The sequence below is a fragment of the Marmota flaviventris genome, chromosome 6, assembly GCF_047511675.1.
Source record: "Marmota flaviventris isolate mMarFla1 chromosome 6, mMarFla1.hap1, whole genome shotgun sequence".
NCBI classification, from domain to species: domain Eukaryota; kingdom Metazoa; phylum Chordata; class Mammalia; order Rodentia; family Sciuridae; genus Marmota; species Marmota flaviventris.
Genome location: NC_092503.1, coordinates 51,987,951 through 52,013,825, shown reverse-complemented (window position 1 = coordinate 52,013,825; position 25,875 = coordinate 51,987,951). Strand labels below are relative to the sequence as shown.

The following is a 25,875-nucleotide window of genomic DNA, read 5'->3' as shown; positions in this document are numbered from 1 at the left end:
CCAAAAAAATGCAATCCAAATGAAGAAAGAAAGAAAAAAGAATCATGCTTTGCAAAAGCCAAAAATGAGGCCACTGGTTTTCAGAATAACACCAGTGATTTGATGCAGATTTTGTAGTAAAATCCTCACTCTGGGTCCCACAGCTTTGTGGCCCAGGCTGGCCACGGTCTCCACATTAGCACCCACATGGTATATGTACAGGGACATATATTATATATTCATATTTATAAAAAAGAAAAAAAACAAACACCTGTCCTGATTGGTTTTTGTTAAAACACGAAAAAAAATTTTATTGTTTTAGACAAAGAGGCCACTTTTGGAAAATAATACTTTTTTTTTTTTAGTTGAATCAGGTGAAGACAGAGTTAAAATCACATAGGATTTGCATTTTAAAAAAGGAAAGCACTAGGATTGTTGGCACTGGAGTAACTATTTACACTGAACAGAGGTTTGGCCTTTTACATAACATCGATACAATGCATTTTCCAAAGTCTGAGAAATAACAAGGTTCTGTCTCGTATGCTTCACAGAGGAGGTTCGGATTTGGGGACAAGTGTCATTAATGAGGGCCATGGAAGTTCATCAGCTTCAAAGTCACATGCAATCTGATCCTGGACGGTTCTCGCTGCTTGGGCAGCTGGCTACGGAATTGAAAGCTAATGGGGAGGGGTGGGGAAGCCTCTGGGACAAGGCCTCTCTCTGTAGAGCCGGCTCTCACAGGTTTTCACCAGGTTGATACTGGGGCTCTGTGGCCGTAAAGTAGTCTTCCAGGAAGCCCTGCAAGTATTCAAAAGTGGGACGTTCTTCGGGGTCCTTTTTCCAGCAGTGGATCATGAGCTCATGCAGAGAGATGGGGCAGTCCTGCGGACAGGGCATCCTGTAGCCGCGCTCCACCTGCTCCAGCACCTCCCGGTTGTTCATGCCTGCAAAGACAAGGGCAGTGAGAGCGCGCGCCTCCTGCGCTCAGGCCCTGACCCAGCGGCCGGAGCTCCCCTTTTTTCTGCTTTGAGCCTGCACGTGGTTAAAACATGGGGAGGGCACCCACCCCCCACCCCAACCAGGAGTCAAATCCTGCCTTCAATGAGATATCATACCACGCAGAAACAACAAAGGAACACAGAACTCACATAGGCAAAAACCCAGACGATGAATCTCAAAAGCATCCTAAGTGAAAGAAGCCAGACACAAAGGGCAGCATACTGTATGCTTTCATTTATATCAAATTCTAGAAAAGGCAGAACCCTACATGGATAGAAAGCAGATCAGTGGTTGTGGGAGTTGGGGGAGGGGGCATGCCTGCAAAGGGTCAGAGGGAACTCTGGGGTGAGCGAGATGCTCTGTATCAGCGGCCCTTATACTTTTCCTGTAAAGGGCCAATGGCAAATGATTTTAGCTCTGCAAGCCGCATATGATCTCTGTCATCTTCGATTTTGCAACCCTTGAAAAAAGCACAAAGCCAAACCAGTCTGGGAGCCAGATTTGGCCCACAGGATGTAGTCTACTAACTCCTATTCTACAATGTGTATTTATTTGATGATGGGGCTGTTTGTCGAAACTCATTGAAGTACATTTTTAAAATTGAATTTTTTTTGGTACTTCAGTTGAATAGACCAAAAAAAAAAAAAAAAAAAAAAAACCCATGGAATGAAAGCATACTGCCCTTGTTTTTATAGCATCTGTAAGCCTCATTTATGAATTTCATAAGTTAGTTTATCTATGTCTGGGCAAACTTTTGAGTGCTCCACTGTCTGAGATCTGCCATCATGCCAGTATTGCTGGGCACCATCTGGTCTGGTGGCCCCACAGTGCCCTCTATCATTTGAGACCTTTTTTGACCCTCTAAGGGAGCTGCCTAATGTTGAAAAATCAGGATACACAGCATTAAAATAAGACACTGAGGGAGATCGCTCATCCTGTAGATAATGCAGCCTCCCCCATGTTGGCCTTCTTGACAATACAGGAAATGCCACTCTTAGAGTGAGATAAACGCCATGACCCCTTTCCCAACTACTGCCAGATATCATTCTTCAGTTCTCCCCCCCTGATGTTTTTTTTGCTATATCACGTTCTCCCCTCTCTCTGCCAAGACTTTGTATATTTTGGCCATGAGCCTGTGATCTGGAATCTTCTCTAACTTCTGACCCAGTTCATTTTCAAAAGCAAGAATCTGATTTCAAGCCGCACAGTAGACTTCTCCCCATATCTCTTAGGGCTATCACCAGCAGGAGAACACAACAGAGGCATACAGCTCCCTTTAGTTCTGGGGGAGAAGGGAACCCATGAGCCAGAAACATCGGCTTGGCCAGAGGTGCTGGGTCCAGAGCACAACCCTGTCCCGCTGGGTAGAGGACACTCAGATTTTTGGATTTGTAGTCAGTTCCCTTTGTTGTATTGCTACTTTTGGAGCTGGGTGTATTGTGGTTCCTCCTGGCTGTCAATCATGGCTCTGTCAGTCACCTGTTTGCCCAAACCCTTTTAGGATGTCTCTTATACTCAGTTGTTAAACATTTCTTGGGGTGTTAAAATCCAGATACTATTTCTGCTGTGTTGAAGTGGGCCTTTAATATAAGTGTTGTAAAATGGCCCCGCCCTCCTGTCAGGGCAGCCCTTTGCTTTAGGGAGAGAGCTATAGTGCAGGATTGTGGGACCTGCCTGGTACCACAACTCCCTTCATACTTCACAGGGCTGTTGAGGGAGAGAGGGCAGCCCTGCAGCTAATTAGCTTAAGTCCTCCTCCAACTGCTGAAAACCCAGGATCTGGGGCAAGGAGCTGGAGGAAAGGGGAGGTGCCTGGAGCTGCTGGGCTCTTTCCAGCCAGATGGGGTCAGGGACACAGGCCAGCATTTCCTGATCCATGACTCCAAATCCAACTAGCTCTGAAAACCAGAAAGTTTTTGTAACTTACTTGGCAGCAAAACTCATCTGAACTGGCCACAAAACCTGCCCTGATGTGAGGCACTTGACTGTTTTCATTTCCTCATATGTACTGCTGCCCCAGACTCTGTGAGGGTGTTATATAATGCACAGTCTCTGCACTGCACTGATTTTCTAAAAAATGTCTGATTCCAAAGCAAGTCTGCTCCCAAGGGTTTAGTTGGGAAGCCTTGGCAAGAGTGACGGCAGCTTCCACATCCTGGGCAGCTAGGAGGATAGGTGTTCTCCAAAGCATTTGCTTTGCTGCATATTTTAGCAGAATCCTTAGTGTCATAATGTTTCAGAAGCCACAGAGCCTCGGCCTGCAGGAATTCCCTCTGTCTGCACCCCTGCCAGGAGTCTGCAGGAATGGGAGGAAAGACAGGCAGAAGGCCCGAAGCTCAGATGGGTTGACAGGTGATCCTAGAGGTGGCTACAACCCCCCCAAATGCCTCCTGAGGCTTTAATCTGGCACTGAGATTCTCCATCCAAAATGCACCACAGAGTTTAATTAATCACCCTCCATTGCTCTGTGGAGGTGATGTCAGTAAATGTTTCATTTCACTAAAAAACAAACTACTCAAATGGAAATATTCCCTCCCCCCATTTTTTTTTAAACTCTTAATTCAATCTCTGCCAATGGAAAGTTTAATTGGCCACTTGGGTCAAGCCTATTTTTCCAGTGCTCCATCCAAGACTAGGACATAGCAGATGTGGCAACTTGAATCTCGGCGTGTAGCATCTCCTGAGGGAGCTTGCTTCCTGGGCAGCTTCAGCCAGGACTGGGGCTGTAGGTACCTGGTCTGTGCAGGAGGCTGGTGGGGTCACACCATCAGCTCACGTGCACACTCCTCGCTCTCCTCCTCTCCTGGCTGCATCCCTCTCCTCCTCCCACTCCTCCTTTCTCTTCTTAAGCCTTCTTCTCCCCAGGCCCCTCAAAGCATATGTAAGCAATTCCATGTACCGGGCCAAGTCAAAGCATAGCAGTGACAGCATTGCCAGAAAAGTGAGATATCTGACACTGCACTTGGCTGACAATGACAACTGGAGTGGGACTCACTCTTTCTAACCACTTAGAGGCCAAAAGCCACATGGGCTGACCTGCAACAATCAAGATATGCCTACTCAGCAAAGCCTGGGCTACTTTTTATTTTATCAATGGTATCTCAATTAAATGGATCGTTAATATTTTTGTTTTTTAAATAGTATTCTCTGCTATAAGAATTTTGAAAGTCTTGTTTATCTTGATAATTTTAGCAAAATAGGTTTTGTCTTCGTACTACTATAAAGATGGGTCTATTTCATTTTTCAAAAGATGGTTTCATATTTTTGTTAGAAACTGTTATTTCCTGTCTTTTATCTAATACCTAGGAAGCGAAGGGCAATGGATGGGAAGGGGACAAAAAGTGAGCCTGGGCTGTGGGATAGTCAGGAGAGAGGTAGGGAAGAGGGTGCTGGGGAATGTCTTTCCTCTTTTTCAATTTTTAGTGGAAAGAAGGCCAGGGGAGAAACAGAAGAGACAAACCCTGAAACCCAGTCACTTTAGGGACACTGTCATCAATAGCTTGGGCCTCTAGGTGTCCTATGGGGGGCTGAAATAGAGACTATTTTTCAACAGGAGGGGCAGTCCCCACCAGCCAGGGATGCCTGACTGTGGGAAACACCATATTTACAGAGTGGCCGGTGCCATTCTGCTTTCCAGCCTCCTGGTCAGAGAAGAGGCTCAGGGCTGGGCAGCCAGCAAGCACAGAGACCACTGCTGGCCTCTGTCCTAATTCCCTCCTCTGTCCTCCAGCCCCAAGGGAGCAGCCTGCCCCACCTCACTGGAGAGTGGGCCATTTCTGAGGGACACTCATAGGATGTAACTCAACAGGTACTCAGTTCACAGAGAACCTCCACAGTCTGCTGTTCAGGGGTCTCCAAATCCTCCTCCACAGGAGCCTCCTTGGATTTTAGACCTTCAAACACGGTTGTGCTCTCAGTTGGTCCACCCCACAGCCCTGCGGCCAAGTGGTCGGCATGCACCTGCTGCCCTTATGATGATGTCATCCTTTCTGAACATTTTACTGGCTTCCTCCAGCAAACTCGAGAGGACAAGTTTCCAACTCACATTTTCAAATCCTTATTCTGCACGACTGCCAAAACCATGGTCTCTCACATGTGTGCATGTGTTCTTTCCCCTTATCTCCTTTTCTGTCATTCTTTTTCTTATAAACATCCCGATTCCTCTTCTTTGAGCTGTAGAACCTTGCCTTTTTCCCCCCAGTTTCTTTAGAAAAGGAATAAAAATTGCTTTTATTGACAGAGCGCTGAACGAGCTGTCACTTGTTGACTTCAGACTGCATCTCTGTAGGTTACCTGACTTCCCCTGGTCTCCGTTTCTTCATTTGTCAACCAAACAGCTCAACATTCACAGTGTTTCAGCTGTCGGAGAAAAATGTCTTCTATGAAAGAAGAGCTTTTGGGGCTGGGGTTGTGGCTCAGCGGTAAAGTGCTCCCCTAGCACATGCGAGGCCCTGGGTTCTATCCTCAGCACCCCATATAAATAAATAAAATAAAGCTATTGTGTCCACTTACAACTAAAAAATAAATATTAAAAAAAAAAGAAAGAAGAGCTTTTGTGTTTTATAGCTTTCCATATTGTATAGCTTCCTAATATGGACCTTGGAGGGGCTACATCTGCATAATCAAGGGTTTCAACTGTTTTCTATTCATGTTTACATCTGGATTGGACTATAAGCTGCATGAACCTGGGCTTTTGTGTCAAGTGAGTAATTAATCCTTTAACAATGGGAATGATATTCAGGTTATTAGACATCGAATTTCTTTTGCAAACTGAGCTTGCTGTTCCAAGGAAATGACACTATATTGAATTTGAGGGGCATCTTGATTCTCTGCATAAATCCGGTAAAAAGCTCCTTCTGTTTACTGGGCTGTTGAGCGATGCTGCTGCGCTGGTGCAGAGAGGAGGGAGGGCTCAGTGGGTGGTGCTTGCTTAGCATGAGCCTGCTTTGCATGTGCTCCTATTACCAGATGATCACATGCCCTGGTTATCTCAGGGCAACAGCCAGGAGGCTTTGGGTTCGGTTTTGGTATAGGATCAAAGTAAACATTTTGGGCAGAGAGATGCTGATCAAAGATTGCAGATGAAAATAAAGGGCTGGTCTTTAGAAGGCACATAATTACTAATTTTGTTTCTCTTTGCCCATCTAACCAGAAAACCTCAGGGCAGCCTTTTAAGTCTACTGTGCTCATCTACACAGAAGGGACTGCTGCAGATACCATAATACACAAAAGTCATTGAAAGTTGATAATACAGTGTCATAGAGAAGTCCTCTGTCATGGAAAAAGAGAAGTGGACAGAGGGTGAGGGTGCCCCTGAGCAAGGCTGGGAACCAGCACATCTGAGAATGAAGAGCAGTGGAATCCGGGGCTCAGAGCAAAAGTCCCTCCCTGGCTGCCCTCTTCACATGCAGTCTCCTGTCCTCTCTCCTCTCACTAGACAGAGAAACCCTGGGAAAGTGACAGCATGACCTCTGGGCACCCAGACTCAAGTCCCTCTCTGAGGGGCGCTATGAGCTGGAGGGAAAAGCCCTGGGGATTGTGGACAGGCAGGGAGGGCTGGGCACTGTACCATTGGCTAGCATTAGAGGTTCAGTCTGCTACCCCATTTGCCTCCCACCCAGGGAGTCAGAACCTCAACCCACTTTGTCAGAAATCAGCCCCTGACAACAAGTTGAACACAGGATCCAGTCCAGGGTTCAGGGCTCTCAGGCAGAGGGATGAACAGAGTGGGATTTGTACTTCTTCAAGGAAGGTGCTACTAGTTTCACTAATTTCCCTTACCTCTTCAAATCACTATCAAGTGACTAGATGCATTCAAGAAAGTCAAGCAGCTGTCACTCGCTGAAAGATTTGAAAGTGCTCCAAACACATGAATAAATGCGATTTGCTTAAGAGAACATTCCTGCTCTGGGAGATCCTGCCAAATATGCAAAGCAGGTGTTCAGTGAAGGGCCAGGGCACAGAATGGCCAGGACATTCTGCCTAGAAGGGTGCAGGGTCAATTTCCCAGAACAACTCTGAGGACAGAGGCTACTTCGTGGTTGGGAAAATATCATGTGTGAAGACGATGGAGCAATTAAAAAGGCCTTGTGGGTTATGGGCCAGGTTTGAAAAGCTTGCTTCAGAAACTTCATAGCTTTCCCCACTGTCTCTCTCATTCGTTCATTTGCTTCTAGAGTGGGCTCTGGGGCAGAGACTGTGCTGTGCGTTGGCAATGCATAAAAGGAGTTCCTTTCCCCTCCAGGAAGGCAGAGCTACTGGGAAATGCAGACACGTAACAGGTGTTCAGCAGAAACACGCCGGGTGTCACGGAGCAAGCAGAGGGCGACCAGCTTGGTCTGGACAGGGGGACGGCTTCACAAAGGCAGTGGTATTTGGAGAGGCTTTGAAAGATTCTGGGCAGAAGGGAGACCTGCATGTTCAAAATAGATCTCTTGGAGTGTCCTGGGGAGCCTGTGAGGGCAGGCGAATGACAAGGGTGAGGTCATCAGTTAGATCTTGTCACTCTGCTGCTCAGGAGCCCTCACTGCCCCCTGCCCATCCGTAAAAACAGAAATCCTAACAATGACCCCAGGGGACTCCCTCTGTCTGTGCTTAGCCACCTTGGCCTTCTGAAGTTGGTTCTGCCATCTTTACATTCTTCAGGAGCCAGTCTCCCTTCCCTTTGATAGTACCTGGCTTGAGGGAACCAGCACAGCTGAGAATGAAGAGCAGTGGAATCCGGGGCTCAGAGCAAAAGTCCCTCCCTGGCTGCCCTCTTCACATGCAGTCTCTATGAGCTGGACATTGTCTCTACCCTTTCCCATTTTATTTTATCTCTACCCATCACTACTGGCCAACATTCCATATATTTTGCTTGTTTTTCTTTATTTATTGTTGCTCTTCTTCAAGAAGCAAGCTCATGAGGGCATGGGTTTTCATGTTGGTTGTTGCAATATTCCTGGTGCCTAGAACTGCACCTGGCATATAGTAGCTGTTCAATAAATATTTGTGGAATCAATGAAGGAGAAGACTTCTGAGATACCATGAAAAATGAAGACTTTGAAGTTTATCTGGAGGGCAAAGGGAAGCCCTGGGGGTTTTAACCAGGAGTATGAGGTAAATGGGTCTGTATTTTCCAGGATAACAATTCTGCTGGTGACAATGACAGAATGGTGGTGGTGGAGGGGAGGCAGGGAGGAGAGACTGGAGGCAATAAGTCCCATTAGGAGGTCATAACCCGACATGGGCAGTGGTAGTGAAGGCAGAGAGGAAAAGATTGGAGTGAGGTTTTGAAGGTGGATTCCAGGCCAAAATGCATAACTCTGATGGTATGTATCAACCCCAGAAAACTGCTTTTAATTAAATGTTTTCATTTCTCAGGTACAACAGTCCATCTGCACAAAATCAGGTCTAATCTCGATGCAAAGAATGGTTCAAATCCCTGGATTGCAGAGGATCAAGCTGGACTACAACTGAGAATGCACCTAGGTCAGGCTGCTGGCAGAGACTGGGTCCAATGGAGCTGTCCTTCAGAACAGGGTCCATCTCTGTCACACTGCCCCCTAGGCTCACCTCCTCCTCGTCAATCCCAGCATCACATTTCCACATTCCTTCTTTGGTTTCAAGGTTCTCAGTTCATTTTGAAACTGTCCTTCTTTCCTTCCTTCTTATCCATTCCTTCTTAAAAATAGGCTGCCTAACCAACCAATCCAATGCTTTCCTGGCTGCTGGTCCGTTTGCCCTTCATTTGGCCACACCTCACACACTCCATTCTAAGTTCCTTGTCTGATGCTCATTTCACGAATCACTTGTGTGTTGGCCAAAAAGTCTGAGAAGCTTTTACAAATCTCACTCATATGTCCACCTCCTCCCCCACCACCTTCATTTTAAACACCAAAGTACCTTTCCTGTGTGGTGGGGTGGCAGAGACCATCCACGGGTATGGAAGAACTCAGAAAAATGTACCACTACTTATCATTCTTTAATATATTCTATCCCACTGAGAAATTACTACATCCAAATACAGAATGGAAGTCCCCAATGGACAGGGACTGGAAGTCTGTCCTGGGGCACCACCAACAGGCACCAAGACTCAACTCAGGAGAGTTGAGGAGAGGGGACCCCTCAGCACACACCACTGAATTGGCCACACCAACAACCAGCAAGAACGTGGAGAAAGGTCTTTCCTTTCATGGTGACAGCTAGATGATGCTTAATGAAACTGTTTCTTGGAACTGTTATCCTTCGTTAAGGGAATAATCTCATAATTGCAATCCCTCTGTAGAAGATTCTCCCTCATGAAGAGTTTCCTGTCACACTCAGAAGTCCAATTAAATATGATTACAGTTAAGTTTAACAAAAAAACTAGGAAGACCCACAGCCAGCTAGGAGTATCTTTCCTGGGGACACTTTTCAGAGGCACTTTGTGAGGAAGAGCAGTTCACACACTGTTCCCCACCCTCGACACAGCTCCCTGACCACTGCTGCCAAGAGCCAGGACCTTATGTCTCCCTGTGGTACTATACTAGCCCTCTTCTCAGACTCTTCCTGTGGCTCCTGACCTGGCCCTCTCTCCCAGGTCCTGCTGCTCCCAATGTGCCAGACTTGGGGACTTTCGGCTCCCTGGATGTGAAGAAGCCCGGCATGCCTTCCAAGATCTGGTTCACTGTTCACTTGCCTTTTACACAAAGCCCTCCCCACCTCTTCCCCACCCCTACATACACACAGAGATGAGGGTCAGTTATCACAGTCCAGAGTGGACCAGCAGCTGCTCACAGATGTAGCTGTGCACAACATGCTGGGTACAGTTCTCACTTCAGACTTCCTCGCCAGCTTTGGGGGTTCTCAGTGAAAGGCCCTTCTCAGCATCTCTTGTATGGAAGTTCTTGAAGCAGCTACCCCTGGCTCCATATGAGAATTAAGGCTTAGAGCACACAGTGGGTGAGCTCAAGGAGTCCACGCCTTGAGGAGGATTTCCTCTAATAATAAATAAGTCACCACAAGTAAGGCTGATTTCTTCTGGGATCTCTCTCTGGATGCTGAGCGTAAGCCCCCTGAGTGCAGGGGTTCCCCGTATTTGCTCACTCTTCTCCCTCTAGCACCTAGATCATTGTCTGAGGCAGGTACTGATCAATGTCAGCTGAGAAGGAATGTCTTCTTTGCATTATTTCCCCGGTAGAACAAATGCCTGGCACAGTTCACGCTGACTGAAGTGATACTGACTGAATGGATCTAGTCTAAGTTGTAAAAATGAGGCTATTTTCTTTATGCTAAAAAGCCAACCTGACAAAAGGCTCCCTTAGAAACACACCTGCCTTCCTTCTCTGAGGGCCCCACCTCCACCCCTTTGTCTTGGCTTCTGTGTGCTACCCCCAGAAACAAAAAGCAGCTTTGTATCACTGAAAAGGAAAGGCTTCACAGAAACGCAAAACAACATTAACCTTTTCCCCTGATTGCATTTAACACACAGGGTGACTATAAACCTGGGGGGATCAGGAAGAAATTAGTTCAAAATGCAGACAATAATAAAAAAAGAGGTGCCTTCACATCTTCAAAATCCTGAGACCAGCACATTTTCCCCCTTGAGAAGCAATTCAAAAGCTCCCATGCTGTGCTCCAGCCCCCTCCAGGGCAGCCCTTTCTTCTGAGCTGGTTGGCTATTCCCGGAGTGTCTGCCCACTTGTGCATGCCGGGAGCAGCAGCCACTGCAGCATCAATAAAACTGACTTACTCCCGCATTTCCCAATGCCTGGTGCTGGCACTTCAGAGACGGGATTTTGTCAATTTCACATCAGTGCCAACCTGGCTCTTCCTAAGGGGTCTCGAGGCGATACCAACCCAGAAAGAGATCCTCTTTATGTGCATTTCTCTGTGTTCTCTGAAGATGACCAGAAACAATCATACGAAATGAACAAAGGGATTACAAATTAATCGCCTCTCTCCAGCTCCTCTGACTGCAAAGATACGATTACAAACCCAGGATTTGCAAGAGACCTACATTCCTCATTAATCTCCACTATCGTTTCTATCAGAGAGAGAGAGTATGTGTGTGTGTGTGTGGTGTGTTTGTGCATTGTGTTTTCCTTTTTTCTTAAGCTCCATTTTTAGGCAGGGAATGAGGGAGAGTTATGTTCTTTCTTCGCTCAGCAGTAACTGAAAAATATGTCCTTAACATTTCAAAAAGCAGATCGTCCCTGCGATATAGCCACTAAAGCGTGGAGGTGAAATGGCACAAATGTCCTTTATGTCTCCATCTGTCTAAATTAATGAATTTAAGCATGGATAACCTCAGCCCATGGTTTCTTTGGAGAGCACAAATCTGATAATCCAAAAAAATTTCCAGGGTCTAAGAATCTCTAGTTCCTTTACATTACTGTTGCTTTTGTAAAGGATATTTTGATTGTGCAGCAGCAGGCAGTGAATGGCCTCTAAATTGTCTTCTGTGTGCCTCTGCTCTCTGGACATCTGCAGCTCAGGCTTGCTGAGGGGAGAGAGCTCAGGCCTGGCACCTTCCAGCCAGGTTTGCTCCATGGGCCAGTGCTATAGAGTGATCCAAAAGCTATAGGGGCTTTTCTCCTTCTCTTTCCCAGACATGTCTGCAAACTCCATTTGGGTGGAGGTTTTGCCAGTGACATTTCTGCTCAGAGAGACACAGACACATGCTCCTCCAGACAGAGGAGAGGGCCCACAAACCACGGAGACTGAAGCCTTCATTCCAGCTGCTAATTACATTAATTCTGGCACAAGGTCATGGTGGCTGCCTGTCTGTATGCCACGGTGGCTTCCAGCTCTGCTTTCCTCTGGCTAACTACCTGTTCATATTCTTTAAACTCCTGCTTGCCAGAAAGCTGAGCATGGAGCTTAGAAAGGCTACTGGGTGCTGTCTTCCCAATGATATCAAAAGCTCATTTCTGAGGGTTCTGGGCTTACCTGGGTATGGCACTCTTCCTTTGGTAACCAGCTCTGTGAGTAAGATTCCAAAAGACCATACATCAGACTTGATCGTGAACCTCCCGTACAAGGCTGCTTCGGGGGCTGTCCACTTAATGGGGAACTTTGCACCTGCAGAGAAAAGATCTGGTTATTGATAAGGTGGAGAGCACACATTTAGTGTAGGGAAGGAAGAAAAAGGGTGTAGAACCTCTATTCAGGGGAGCAGGTTGTGAGGATAGGAAGGAGGTGAAGCAGGAATGATTTGGGACTGAGAAGAGATTCCTGTCAACCAGGCAAGATCTCCATGTGTGGTCTGTGTCTGGATCTGTGACCTTAAGTGAGTCTAATTTTAATTTTTCCCATCAAAGTGTTGGACTTCAAAGTCCCTTAGTACCTCAATAAAGCAGATGTGTGGGTACTGGCTTCTTGAACTTGAACCTATGACTACACTGAATGTAGGTTTGGTCTTGAGTAGGTTTCCTGATTGTGATTTAGGAAACTGATTTATATATTGTTTCTTTTGTTTTGAACTAATGCAGGATTTTAATAAACACACACTTACATGCTACACTCATGAATCCTCTGGTATATAAGATCACAGTCTGGTTTTACAAAATGCACAAACCTCATCAAACCACTATGCTTTTCCCAGGGTGGAGACCATTGGACACAGCCCATATGTTGTGTTGAAATAGGCTATATTTCCTCAAGGCTTCCCACACCCACAGTTGAGAAATGATTTGGCTTCTGGTGACCTCCTTCTTTATAAGTTCTTTTTTTCCCTCCATCTTTTCTCCCCCTAGCAGTCATCTTTACACCTGGATAGCATTTTCTTCTGCATTGTACAATCCCTTTCTTTCCTCCCTACCTTTCTCCTGTCAGTCGGAGAAAGTACAACTGAATGCTTGTTTTTTTGTAAGAGAGGTCTTGCCAGCTTGACTTAGGAAACACTGACTTCTTCAGACTAAGGAGCAAATTCATGCAGAAATCATAGACTCATGTCTTTCAAATTTCTCTGATCATTAAAAGAATCCTCTCTCCAAACCAAAAAGGAAGGTGGGCTCCACCCTGCTCTTTATAGTACTAGATGTGTGCTCTGGGAATTCAAATGGGCTCGGCAGCCTGTGTTCTTACACACTGGGCTCAGCAATGAGAAAGCAGCTCCAGATATTTCACTGAACAGACTAAGCGAGAAAACAAAAGGAATTTTTTTTAATCAATGATGTAAACACAATTATATGTTTAATGCATGTTAATCATGTGTAGGAGCCCCTAAAATTATAAAAGACTGATGGAATCAGAAATTTTCATAGTATCTTCCAGGAAAAGTCACTAAGCACAAAGTGGCAAATGATTAAAATTTTAAAATTAGCAAGGTTTTAATACCCAGACCTATGATAAATTACAGCAATTAGATTTTTGCTTTAAATACAGTACATGATAACAACTTTAGCAAATCTACCCTGGCATTTTGTGGCAATATAATTTTCCTCTCCATCTTTTCTATGCCAGTGTGAAATGAAATTTAAAAAAAAAATTCTACTATTTCATTATGTGGCATCTCACATTAACAGTGCAACAGAAAATTTATTCTATAGTTTTCTTCTGCTTTTGTGCATTGAGTTATTTTTAATTAGCTATATTTCTCAGGCATAATTATTTATATCTTTCCTTAACTGGTGACGGTTCCACATAAGACCTGGTATTCTCTGAACAGCCATTTTAAAGTTTCTTTCCAAAACATTCTTCTCACACTATCTATTTTTGAGTATTCTGTTCTTGCAGCTTTGGACTCTGAACCACTAGAATTAATGTGATAGATTTTCTTCAGTGTCGACAGCAGACTTTTCCCTGGACCAAACCTCAGCTGGAGTCCCTTACTTCAGAGAATTAAGGGTATATTAAATTCACTCCTATTTAAACCATCTCTCAAGCCAAATGGCTTGGAAACTGCTGTCTCTGAAATACATGGAACATTCTTCTCCAATGTTCAGACAAATCTTGCAAATAAAATGACAAGCAAAAAAGAGCCTTTCTCTTCCTTGACTCCTGTGACATTGGTAAGGATGTGTGGGGTGTGGAAAGAAAGCAAACTATTTTCAATTGGATAATGTAATTTTGTATTTTCTGAGAGAAGATTTCATAATTTCAGGTTTTGAAAAAAGCCAATATATCAGCCAGTTGCACTGGTCTGCTTTATTGTTTTTCATTGTATAATCTACAATAAGGATAATAATATGTAAACTTTAGAAAAAAAAGTGAAAACAAAGGTGGTATAATATAATGGATCTTTAATAGGACATCATTTGTAGATATCTTCTTTGAATTATGAGTATGAGCTGAAATAAATTTGTTTGCATTAGTTTTCTTTCCAATGCAAATGATACTTTTAGGCCAGGCAAAGTACTTGCAGTGTATCTGGAGGGACAAGAAAACAAAGAATGTCTTTGCCCCGACATTTCCCCTCTTAAAACAGTAGCCTCTTTTGACCAAAACTTTTCTCTAAAGATAACGCATATTTTCTTTTTCAAGGAAAACTAAAGGTTAAATTCAAGCAAAGTGAAAAGCTATTAATGATTAACTGAGGTTTTGCCTGAAAAGAAATCATGGATACCCACTCTTCCACTCATCTTCTGATCTCTGATTCCCCTTGTCTTGACTTCCTACCTTGTGAGGGTACAAAACTACTGGCCCTAAATGGGGTCATGTTAACCAGTGGTTTTTGCAAAAGGCCATTCAAGTAGCACAATGTAAAACCCTAGTCTGTGAGAACTGTGCTGCTCAGTTTGTCCAGTACTGGGCCAATACAATGCCCCAGGAGGCCCTGCTGGGGGCTGCAATGTGCTCTTTCCTTGGGTGAAGTTAGAAGAGCTCAGACCCTTGGAGGGAAGGAACTCTTGGATGTAAACATTGTCTTTACTTGAAAATAAAGTTCTGCCCTGAGAGTTTTCCACAAATTCTGTGGAAGGCACAAAGTCAGGATCAAAGTTGTCTTCTAAGAAGTATGGAGAAAATGTCAGGACACATTTTGAAAAATGAAAAGTTACACTACTATTAACCAGGTGTTATGTAACAAGCTGATTTACTCTTCTTTCTGTTTGGGAGCAGGATTCAGATGCTAACACAAAATTTCTCCCCTTTATATTTTATTGGATGAAAACCAGCAAACTATTCAGGAAATGATCATCCATGTCACTGGTATCTGGAGCTTGGGGGACACTGTAACATTCAGTGTATTTGTTGAATGCTGACATGAATTCTTACTGAATTAATTTAATGGTTTAAGATCCATTTAAATCAATACATAAAGGATATAATATCTATGTATGGACTTGGAAGTATCTTTTCCACCCAATTATTTTCCAGGTAGCACTTGTAAATTCTACCAATCTCCCAGGGTAAACTCATTGCTCAAACCCTACACTTGTCACTGGTGGCCAAGTCCAAGAACCAAAAAGAATGTCTTGGTACTTTAGCCCTTGAACTCCTTGAACAGTATACAGGACTAGTTAGCCTTTGGTTGAATCATTTCCTGTGGTGAGTAAATTTGTTAGTGTTTCAAACAGTTTCTTATACACATCTCAATTCTGTGTCTCTAAATTCTATTGAGATGTGAAATGAGCAGTCAGAAGCTGCGCGAAGCCGCGCGTAACAACGTGGATCTTATTCACTCCTGTGGCTTCAGTGACCACTGGACTCCATGATGCTGGTGTTTGTATCATGGGATGGAACCTCTCTCCTGAGCTCCTGACTCAGATAAGCACTCTCCTCCCCAACATCTCCACTGGGATGTCTCCCAAAGCCCCTCGAATATAATATCCAACACTTATCTTCCCCACATTTGGCTTTTTTCTTTTTGTTTCTTCAGTCTTTGTTGCCTTTGAAAACTGCCCAGGTGATGAGACCAGAATCCTGAGGATCATCCTGGAATCTGTTCATGTTTCCATCACTGCACGTGCGTGTGTAGAAGGAGCTCAGTAAATCTTTACTGCAAGTTCTCGGGCCCCTCCTATACTGTCACTCTCCATGCTGACTACATTGTTAAACCCTGTCCGGTTGCTACTCTTGAATGTGTCCTTTTCATCATCATTGCCGTGGCTGAGGTCCTCACCACCTGCCTGGCCTCTGTCACAGCTGTCCAACTGGACCTACCTACTTCTCCAGCCTCTTCTTATCCTAGAGTTTCTTCCTCCTGACCCTCTTTTTATCTCCTCACCCCCACTGGACTTCCTTGACTACTTTTCAAATGCCACAGGATGGTCCGTAGTCCCCACCCCACTGCCACCCTGTCGCTAACTCCTGCCCTCCTTTTCTCCTGATCTAAGTGTTACGTGCACAGGGGACCTTTACTTGATCATGAAGACTGGAGCAGGTTTCCTAGCTCTATGATGCCAAAGCAACTTGTTATTTCTTTTCTTTTTTCTTTTTTTTTTTTTTTTTGCAACTTGTTCTTTGTAGCTATTATTTATTTCTGGTACTAGGAATTGAATACATGGTGCTCAGCCACTAACCTTCATTCCTAGCCCTTCAATTTTATTTGGAGGCAGAGTCTTCCTCAATTGCCCAGGCTAGCCTCAAATTTTCAATCCTCCTGAGTAGTTGGGATTACAGGTGGGCACCACGGTGCCTGGCTATAACCATGACTATTAAAGTGCAATGAGAACGTGAATCGTGTAAAGCCTGTTTCTCTTGAGATCCTGTTCTTGAAGAATGGAATTGTTTTTCTGAATGACCACTGTGTCTTCAGTACTGAGTCTGGTGCCACCACACAGAAGATACTTGATGATCACACACTGAATGAACAAGGAGCAGGAAGCTGAACAGCCCGCCCCCGTCCCCGCCACCCTTCCATGCTTCCTTATGGGGCTTATTATCAGTTCCTTGCTCTCTGGTGAGTCCTCCCCTTGTCTTTGGTGACAGTATAAGTGTCACTGTCTGTCACCCTCTGGGTCTAATGGCTGCCGACTACAATGAAAAGCATCTGCTAAACACTGAAGAAATTTAAAACACCTGAAAACCCTATATTTTTACTGCCAAATGCAATGTGCTAGATCCCCTTTGCATCTGAGTTGGTCTGAAGGATGTAGAGGGAGGCCCAGACCTTGCTTTGAGAGAAGCTCATGGGCCTGTAGCAGAAAGACAAGGTGGCAAGAGGCCTTGGGGTGCTCACAGCAATAGAAAAAGTTTTTTCTTTTTCTTTCTTTTTTTTGGGAGGCAGGGAGTACTGGGAATTGAACTCAGGGACACTCGACCACTGAGCCACATCCCCAGCCCTATTTTGTATTTTATTTTTTGTATAAAAAAACAGGGTCTCACTGAGTTGCTTATTGACTCGCTTTTGCTGAGGCTGACTTTGAACTGAAGATCCTCCTGCCTTAGCCTCCTGAGCCATGGGATTACAGGTGTGCACCACCACATCTGGCTAGGACAAACCTTTTCTAAACACTGGAGTGAAAGTGATTGGACACCAATCATTTCTACCTCTGGGGTCCCATTTGAAATAGGGTTAATAATCTCCATATAAGGGGGAATTGTACGTTTATCCAATTATCAGTTGGCCAACAAGAATAACAGCAATAAAACCCCACTATGATAAGCTGGTTGGCTCTCTTTCTTCCTTCCCTAAGTACCTCTAGAATTTTCCCCATGTGCTTGGTACTGTGCTTGGTTCACAATGGCAAACGCAACCTGTCTCTTGGAACTCATAGCTCAGTTTGGGAACAAAATAAAATAAAGATGAGGCTGGGGGTATAGCTCAGTGCTTGCCTGGCATCTATGAGACCCTGGGTTCCACCTCCAGAACCACAAAGAGAAAAATAAAAAAAAACAAAGAAAGAACAGGAATGGCTATTACATGCTGTAAACTATAATGAACAACACTCATCCACCCTAAGTGTGATGGGGACCACCGAGCTTGTGAGCTGAATGTGATAACACCCCACCTCATTCTTTCTCTTTGTCTTCAAAATGTGAAAAACAGTACATCATTATCTTGAAATTATTTGTGAAGAGACACAATGTGAAAAGTATTTCAACTTTTCAAAACTCCTGAAAAGCCAGCAACATTTCAAGACCATGGGTGTTTGTGAGCAAAAGAGCCAGTGGGTAGATTATGTCTCCACTGTCACCATGTTTGTGTAACTCTGGCTCTTATCACATTTTTGCTATTTTAGCACACTTCTCACACTTGAATAATACCAATCATCTCAGGAACAAAGGAGTAAAACTTTGTATAGCACACTCCAACAGCAGGAAGGCGCCAACATATATCTATGAGAAACAAACTCATTCTTTCTTCTGAGTTTGTCTTTCCTGATGTCTTCCTTTCTTTCAAAGTATTTCTGTTGCTTTCACTTTAAACTCTTCTTATTTCTCCTGCTCTCTAAGTACAAATGTCTTTGAGGAATGGATGTTCTAGATGCTCTTCTCTCCCTTGGAGATATGCTGTCTCTCATGACTGACCCTGCCCACAATCGCTGTGTAAAGGGGATGGGGGTACACTACTCACAACTTTCATCCGAAGTCTTGGTTCCTTATTTCCAAATATCTAAGGAACGAAGCCTTTAGGATGTCGTACCTTTACATCAAATATGGTGACTGAAAATCTGCATTTCATTTTTTTTTTTTTTTTGACAAATAATCTTACACCTATGTAAGATTACACAGGCGATTCCTGTACTGGGTGGAAAATTTCATCAAAAGACTGACTTATAGAGGGGGGATAGTAGAGGACAGGAAAGGTAGCAGAATACAACAGTTACTAATAGGGCATTATGTAAAAATGTGGATGTGTAACCGATGTGATTCTGCAATCTGTATTTGGGGTAAAATTGGGAGTTCATAACCAACTTGAATCTAATGTATGAAATATGATATGTCAAGAGCTTTATAATGTTTTGAACAACCAATAAAAAAAATAAATTAAAAAAAAAAGACTGACTTATAAAAGTTAATTCTTACTTGGATATCCTAAGATGCAAATGGACTCCCCCTGTTTTTCCCCACAATTCCCTTTCTGGGGTCAGATCACCATTCTTCCAAGCTCTAGGGTGAAAGACGTAAAAGCCAGCTGGAACTTCTTCCTGGCCTGAAATCTCCAAGTCTCATCCATCACCTAGATATCTTGCTTCTTTTTTTTTTGACAAGTCTCTCACATTTGTCCTTTCCTGTTTAAGCTCACTGACAAAACCTGATTTGGATCAACCCCTCTGCTAAGTCCTACCATCATGGTACCCTGACTTCAGCTCACTGTCTTTCCGATTAATCACTTTAAATTGCAGTTTATTATCCCTCCTTCCCCAATCCTATAGAGGTTGAAATCTACCACTTGGTTTCCAAGAACCCACATAGCTTTTCAACTTTGTTTTTGTTTTTTTGCATTCCAAACACAGTTAATCTAGCTTAGTTTGCTTTCCTATAACCTGTTCCCTGCACCTGGCATGATCACACTTGCTTCTTTCACATTACCTTGTTTGAAATGCCATCCCTCCTTCCATCTGCTTGGCTAAATCTACTCAGCTGAAGTCCTCCCTCCTTCACAAAGTCCTCCCTCCTTCACGAAGTCCTCCGTGATCAGTCCAGCCTTTGCTGGTCTATCTTGTGTTAGGGTGTGCTAGGGCCAACGCTTGTGTTAGTTAGCTTTTGTTGCGATGACCTAAATGCCTGACATAAACAACTTAGAAGAGGAAAGATTTATTTTGGCTCATGGTTTCAGTCCATGCCTGGCTAGATCTATTGCTTTGGGCCTGAGGTGAGGTAGAACATGGTGATAGAAGGGTGTGGCGATGGAAAGTGGCTCAGCTCATGTATCTAGGAAGGAGAGAGAAGAGGAGAGGCGGGGTGAAGGGGGCAGTGTGAGGGGGTGGGGAGAGAAAACACGCATGTAAGTTGAGTACACACACCTGCGCAAGGGGCCAGGACGAGATATACCCTTCTAGGATATGTCCCTGCCCCCTCTGACCTACTTCCTCCAATTGGGCCCCACAGCCTACAGTTTCCATCATCTCCAGCAATGCTGTTGGATATGAATCTCTCAATGAATTAATCCATGGGTAAGGTTAGAGCCCATGATCCAGTCACCTCCTTGAAGGCCCTACCTCCAAATACTGCTGCATTGGGGACCAAGCCATTGGGGGACAGTCCAGATCCAAACCATAACAATGCTGTACACAACAGTTTAATGCTTGATAATATCAGCTACTGGAATAGTTAAACAGATACTGGGTGCTCGCTAAATGTCAGGTATGGTGCCAAGAGCCTCACACAGAGGTAGATTCCAGTAACAGCTCTGTTCTACAAATGAGAATCCTGAATACAATGAGGTGCCGAGGCACATGTGGAAATGGTAGAACTGAAATTTGAAAGGCCAGAGCCAGGGTGCTTGACACATACGGTATTTCTGTCTTGTCTGTGCCTCCTCCAGGGCTCTCTAGTAGTTCTTGCATGTGTTATATTTTATCTCCTTAAAGATTGGAGACCATGTACTATGCTTATATTGCTCCATAGTACCTTGCCAAAGGGTGGTTAAACAACAATAGCCTAATAAATGCTTTAACTGAATAAAGGGTCAATTCAGGTAGCAATGTATCCAACACATTGCTGATGACCAAAGGAATTATCTTCCTTTATACAGACTTTTTCAAACTAAACACAAAGAGTTACAGCACAGTGGTAATAACAAACTAATCATTTTTTCACTCTTGGAGTTATTAGGAACACAATCATCCTCACCATGCTTTAGGCTTACTCAACTAATGATCTTAGTTTTTAAATCAAAACAGGATAGGCAGCCAAATGCATGATGTTTGAATGGCACATCCTGACCCCAGGTCACATTCTGGTTAATGGAGGCCCTCTATGTCGAGTGGCCAGGCAATCCGCTTTTCACTTCTGCCTCAGGTAGAAACAGTTCTGATTACTTTTCATACTTCATGCATCTTCTTGAACTAAGATGATGAAAGTGGTGTTTCAAATGCTCAAAAGAAGACCGCAGGTACTTCTGCTCCCAAGTTCCCTCTCTGCACTATGTACATGGGTCAGCGGGAGCCAGGGAGTGAAAGCTGTCAGTGACAATGCAACGAGGCCCAACTGTGGGCTGAGCTGGGATTGAGTGGTCCTCGCAGAAGGGCCAGCATGGTCATTTAGGAAAGGAGCTTCAGAGTCAGGCAGAACTGGGCTTGCATGCTGGATTTGCTGAGTGACCTTTTACAATCTCCCTAAGTCTCAGTAAGTTTGAGATGACCTCAATCTCATAAGGCTGTGGTGAGAATTACCATAGATGTAAGAGGCTCGGCACAGTGTCTGGGGCCTATTAATATCTAAGTAAATGCCAGCTCTTATTACATCTGGATAATCATGCAAAGGCACCGAGTTGCACTGGTAAATGCCACCGGCAAGGCCAAAGCTCTCCACACTCTAGAGGCAGAAAAAGGATGAAGGAAACCCGACTCACTCATCAACCAACCATGGAGGATTTATAGTGTCCATTAAGTTCCCAGCACAGCATGGGCAATTCTTGGGAAAGTCAAGTACAGGGTTCTTTCAGCCCTAGGAACCCCCAGGCAGCTGGGAAACAGAGCTCACTGCAAACCTGACAGAAAGCTTAACTGTGTAGCACTAGCTTTAGGAAGAAAGCAACTCAGAAAAGAGAGGAAAAAAGAAAAGGAACACAGAACGAGGACTCCAGGACACACAGAAATGAAGCAGCAGGACTCATGGCTTTGCCTGAGACAGGGAGGCTCAGTGCAGGAGCCATGACAGGCCTGGTAGGACCCAGCTCCCAGTACCAGCTCAGCGGAGAGCTGGACTGTGGTCTTTTGTTTTCTGGTGACCAAGCCAATTCACAACTCTGTCTCAGAGAATATCCCCTCTGGCAAAAACACTGGGCTGCAGTGGAGAAGGTAAAGCCAATGCAGCATGACAGAAGCCAGAACCTCCCTGCAGAGAATACAAGTTGTCCCCAACAGCATTTTCAAGGAGGAAAGGCATTAGCGTCAACAATAGACACTGTCTTTCTGAGCCAAAGAGCCACCCAGAGCCCTCTTTAATTATGAAGCCACAAACTCTGCAAATTATTATATTCAATATTAAATAATGTGCAGTACTCTGACTTTAAAGTTACCCTGGGGGATAAAAGAAATCATGAACCATGCCAGTAACAGGAAGCTGATTACATGGTGTGGGGCGGGGGAGGAGGGCGAGGCGGGACTAGGCCAGGATATCCTGTGAAAGAAACAAAATCAAAGCTGACCTGATCTGGAACTTTGTGGTTTACTCAAACACAACAATGATTTCAAACCCAGGGAAACTTGGCAAGGCACAACTCAGAATTTTCACACTCGGCCGAGGGAACGACTTTCAAATTTCCCAAATGCTTCTGAAGTAATACAACTGTGTGTTTCCAGTTATCTCGGGTGACACATTCTGTTGAAATTTCTACTTTCAGTCCATAAGAGTTTCATACCATGTTTTTAAAATAAAAACAAATGGAAAGCCAATGGGATTGAGATTGTATTCCATCTGAAATTTCACATATGGGTGGGCCGGAGTTTGGGAAGGAAGGAGATAGGTAGTAAGAAGGAGGGCTGTTCCACAGGGAAGTGGCTGGAGGAAGGACAAGTTCCAAGGGCCAAAAAAGTGCCAAGGAAGGCAAGATCCAAGGGCCAGAAGTTGGACCTGAACATACTGCAAAGACAAGGATTGATTAATGAGGCAAAGAGCCAAAGTCAGGTTGGGAGGAGTTCATGGAAGGGCTACTCAGGGTTGGGGAGGCCAGCAAGTTCCCAGGGGAACCCAGAGTTGAGGACTGAATAGAAAAGGGGAGGAAGGTCCATCAGTGGGTATTAAGAATAACCCAGGACAACTAAAGGACAGAGGGGAGTCAACTCAGCCAGTGGGAGATGAGGATGAGGCTGGACTCTAAGCACTGATCCTGGGCTTTTGCAATGAGGCAAGGACAGCAGGAAGGTGATCTGTACACCCTTACATGGAAGACCACAGCAAGCAGGGTATCTAGGGGGAGCCAGAAGGGGGCAGGAGGATGCTCTGGACCTCCTGTGTTTCCCCACCATGCTCCTCACCATTATGACCAGGACAATTCTCACTGGCTCCACAAAAGTAAAGAGTGAAATGAATGGACACCTAAATCATGGGTATTTGGTCCTTTTACTCTTAAAAAAGAACTCTGAGGACTTCCAAGGAGACTTTCCTTGAAGTGCCAACTGTGCTTGGGAGCTTGATTCAGAGGTTGCCCTGGGTGGTCTTGAGGAAAGAGGAACCCTGCATGCTCTTCTAGAACTCCAAGACTCTGAATGATTACAGTTATCCTTCCTATTACAGCTTTCCAAGAAACAAGAGGAAACAATATCAGAACACAGTTCTGATTCATGGCCCTAAAGGATGGGAACTACTTCTGTGATTTTCAACTGAGAACAAAGGCCAAGAAAGCTGCATGCAGATTGCTGTAACTATCTCTACGCTCCTGTTCTGGGAGGTGAAAATAATTCTCTTTAAGTAACAAATGGATCTCAACATAGAATTGATTCCAAGAATCCAGCCAACCCAGAAGGGGCAGTGGGCCTGAGTTAGTCTGATTTCAAGCCATGCTGTGTGGACATACAGCATGGACAACAGTTAGTTTGGGGACACTGTTGGGAACATACTGGTCATGCTGGGGGGTTTGTTGGGAGTTTGGGTTTTATTTTTCAAATTGTCCCCCAACCTTACAATCTGGCACCATATCTATGCCTTTGGAACCTCCACCAGGGAGCCTGTCATAATGTATGTGCTGAGCACCTTCCTTTGGTTGGAAGAAACAGAGGCTTCAAGTGTGGGCAGTTTTAGTGTGTACTGCCTGCCCCTGATTATCCAGATGATGCAAATGCAGGGTTCCTTCTGCCAGCAAAGCAAGACAAGGAAGCCAAATGACATTTTTGATGTTTGATGGCAGTCTGCAGTTCCTATTTACACACTTTAAAATCACAGAGGGTGACCATCTGCTTCCTTCTTGACGATTACCAAGAATCGTGGGATGCACAGACCCAGGGCTTGCTCCTGACCATTCATAAACAACCACCACCAAACAGCTCTGGCAGAAAGAGACGTTCACTCGGAACACAAAGCAGGACTGCCAGGTGGCTGCAGATAAAGAGGAGAGGTGATAGGGAAGCGGGGCTCTAGGTGACCTGGCTGGTGTCAGGCCCATCTGTATTCCCTGTGCAGATCCTAAAAGCTACCCCAGGGTGAAAGTAGAAGAAATCAGTCTCCTTCCTTCCCTTAAACATTTTTAATCTTAAAAGAGAGACTGGAGTAGGAAAGGGTGATTTGAAGTCTCTTTTCTTTTCATTGTAATCTGGTTTTCAACATGTCCTTCCTAGGAGGGAAATAGGAATGCTTTCTACGATTCATCTCCATTTTCCTGCCAGTCTGACCTGCACCCCTGACTATCAATCTGGGCCTGAAGCTCTGCGGTGGCTCGGCAGATAAACAAAGCAGTCCCTCCCAGAAATGCCCACAGAAGCCCCGCAGCTTGAAGCGGTGGAATACAAATGAAGGCGATTTCTGCCTGGTGATGGAAGTGTACGAACTCAGGCTCTGGGAGGCTTGAAGACAAGCAGTGAGGTTCAGGCATGCAGCTCAACTACGAAGGAGTGCCCCCAGGCTGTGGGAGCAGGGGTGAGGGCTGCTGGGGCCCCTACCTCTCCCAGATGGCCCTGGGATGATAAACTCCTAACTGGGCACAGGGCGTGGCATGGTCATTTCATGGCGGCTTTTCATGGCTGGAGCTGGGAACAAGCAAGTTTCCTGCTCTGTTCTTAAAACAATGGTTTGCATTGGAAAGGGTTTGCTTTTCATCAAAGGATGGTTTGCTTCTCCAGCTTGGAAAGAATTAGATTATGCTCAATAATTAAGAGGGTTCCCCCCGCCCTTCCCTCCCCTGACTTTTGCAGTTCAGGTCACCGCACACAGTGCAGGAATGGCGATGCTGTTGTTGACAGAGAACAAGAAATTCATGTGCTGAGGAGGGCAGAGGGAGGGCATCTCACGGCAAGATCAGCCTTGATCTGCCACCGGATTACAGGGGCCTCAGAGGTGGCTGATTAATAATTCTGCAGGAGCCCTTGAGCTGGAAAGCTGGTGCTCTGAGTCTAATAATCCCCAGCCGTTGTAATACAAAGGAAGGACAGGAATTGAATTCACAGTTCTGAATTGTGAAATCCAGAATTTGAAAGGAATAGGGATCCACTTCTTCCTGACTGTGTTTGTCAACCTAGCTGCCTGCTTGTTTGTGTTAAATGGCTACTGTGCTTTTTGAATCCAAAATCTGATTTTATTTAATTAGTACCGGCATCTGGGATTTCTAATACACAAAGAGTTATTAAAGTAACAAATCTTTCTAAAATATGTTCTCCATGAAAGAATGTGTTAATTTATGCAGTAACAATTTTTTAACATGAAATAATTAACATGAAAACTGTAACAATTATGAATTCTTCGTAGTCTAATTTACACGTGAATTTTCCTCCAGACAATAATCTATTCAATTTAAACCCTCAATACAGGGAGCATTTGAACAGACACATTTTTCTTCTCCCGTTTAATACACAAACCAGCAGTCTTATACAAAGTTCCAAACGCCCCTATTTCTTCAGATATTCTAAAGATCAAAGACTACATTGTCTTGACATTTGCTTTCTCAGCAACGATTCTGTCACTAATTTGGAACTCCAAAACAACCAACCAACCAAAACCACAGGGCAACTCCATGTTCTGTTCTTCATGATGATTCAAAGGAGGAGAGAGGCTTGCAGGGCGGTTCCTATGCATGGGAGGGACCATGATGGGAAGGTCAGGAAATCCAATGCAGTACATGTTTGTGGGCACATGCCTCTGTGTGTGTGTGTATGTGTGTGTGTGTGTGTGTGTTCAGGGTTGCCCGTGACATAAATATGGTTATTAGCATACATAAGATCAATATCGATAATA

General features: G+C 44.6%; 1 protein-coding gene across 3 annotated transcripts in view; it reads right to left on the bottom strand.

The window, feature by feature from the left end:
* Nucleotides 1-259: 259 nt before the first annotated feature.
* Fyn (FYN proto-oncogene, Src family tyrosine kinase) overlaps nt 260-25,875 on the bottom strand; it is a 207,276-nt gene continuing 181,660 nt past the window's right edge. For all 3 annotated transcript variants that reach the window (XM_027928301.2, XM_071613116.1, XM_027928302.3), the window contains 2 exons: nt 11,890-12,021; nt 260-923 (listed from right to left, as the gene is read on the bottom strand). In XM_027928301.2, the coding sequence (XP_027784102.1) occupies nt 715-923; nt 11,890-12,021 (341 nt within the window). In that variant the 3' untranslated portion in view covers nt 260-714. The remainder of the gene's footprint in view (nt 924-11,889; nt 12,022-25,875) is intronic.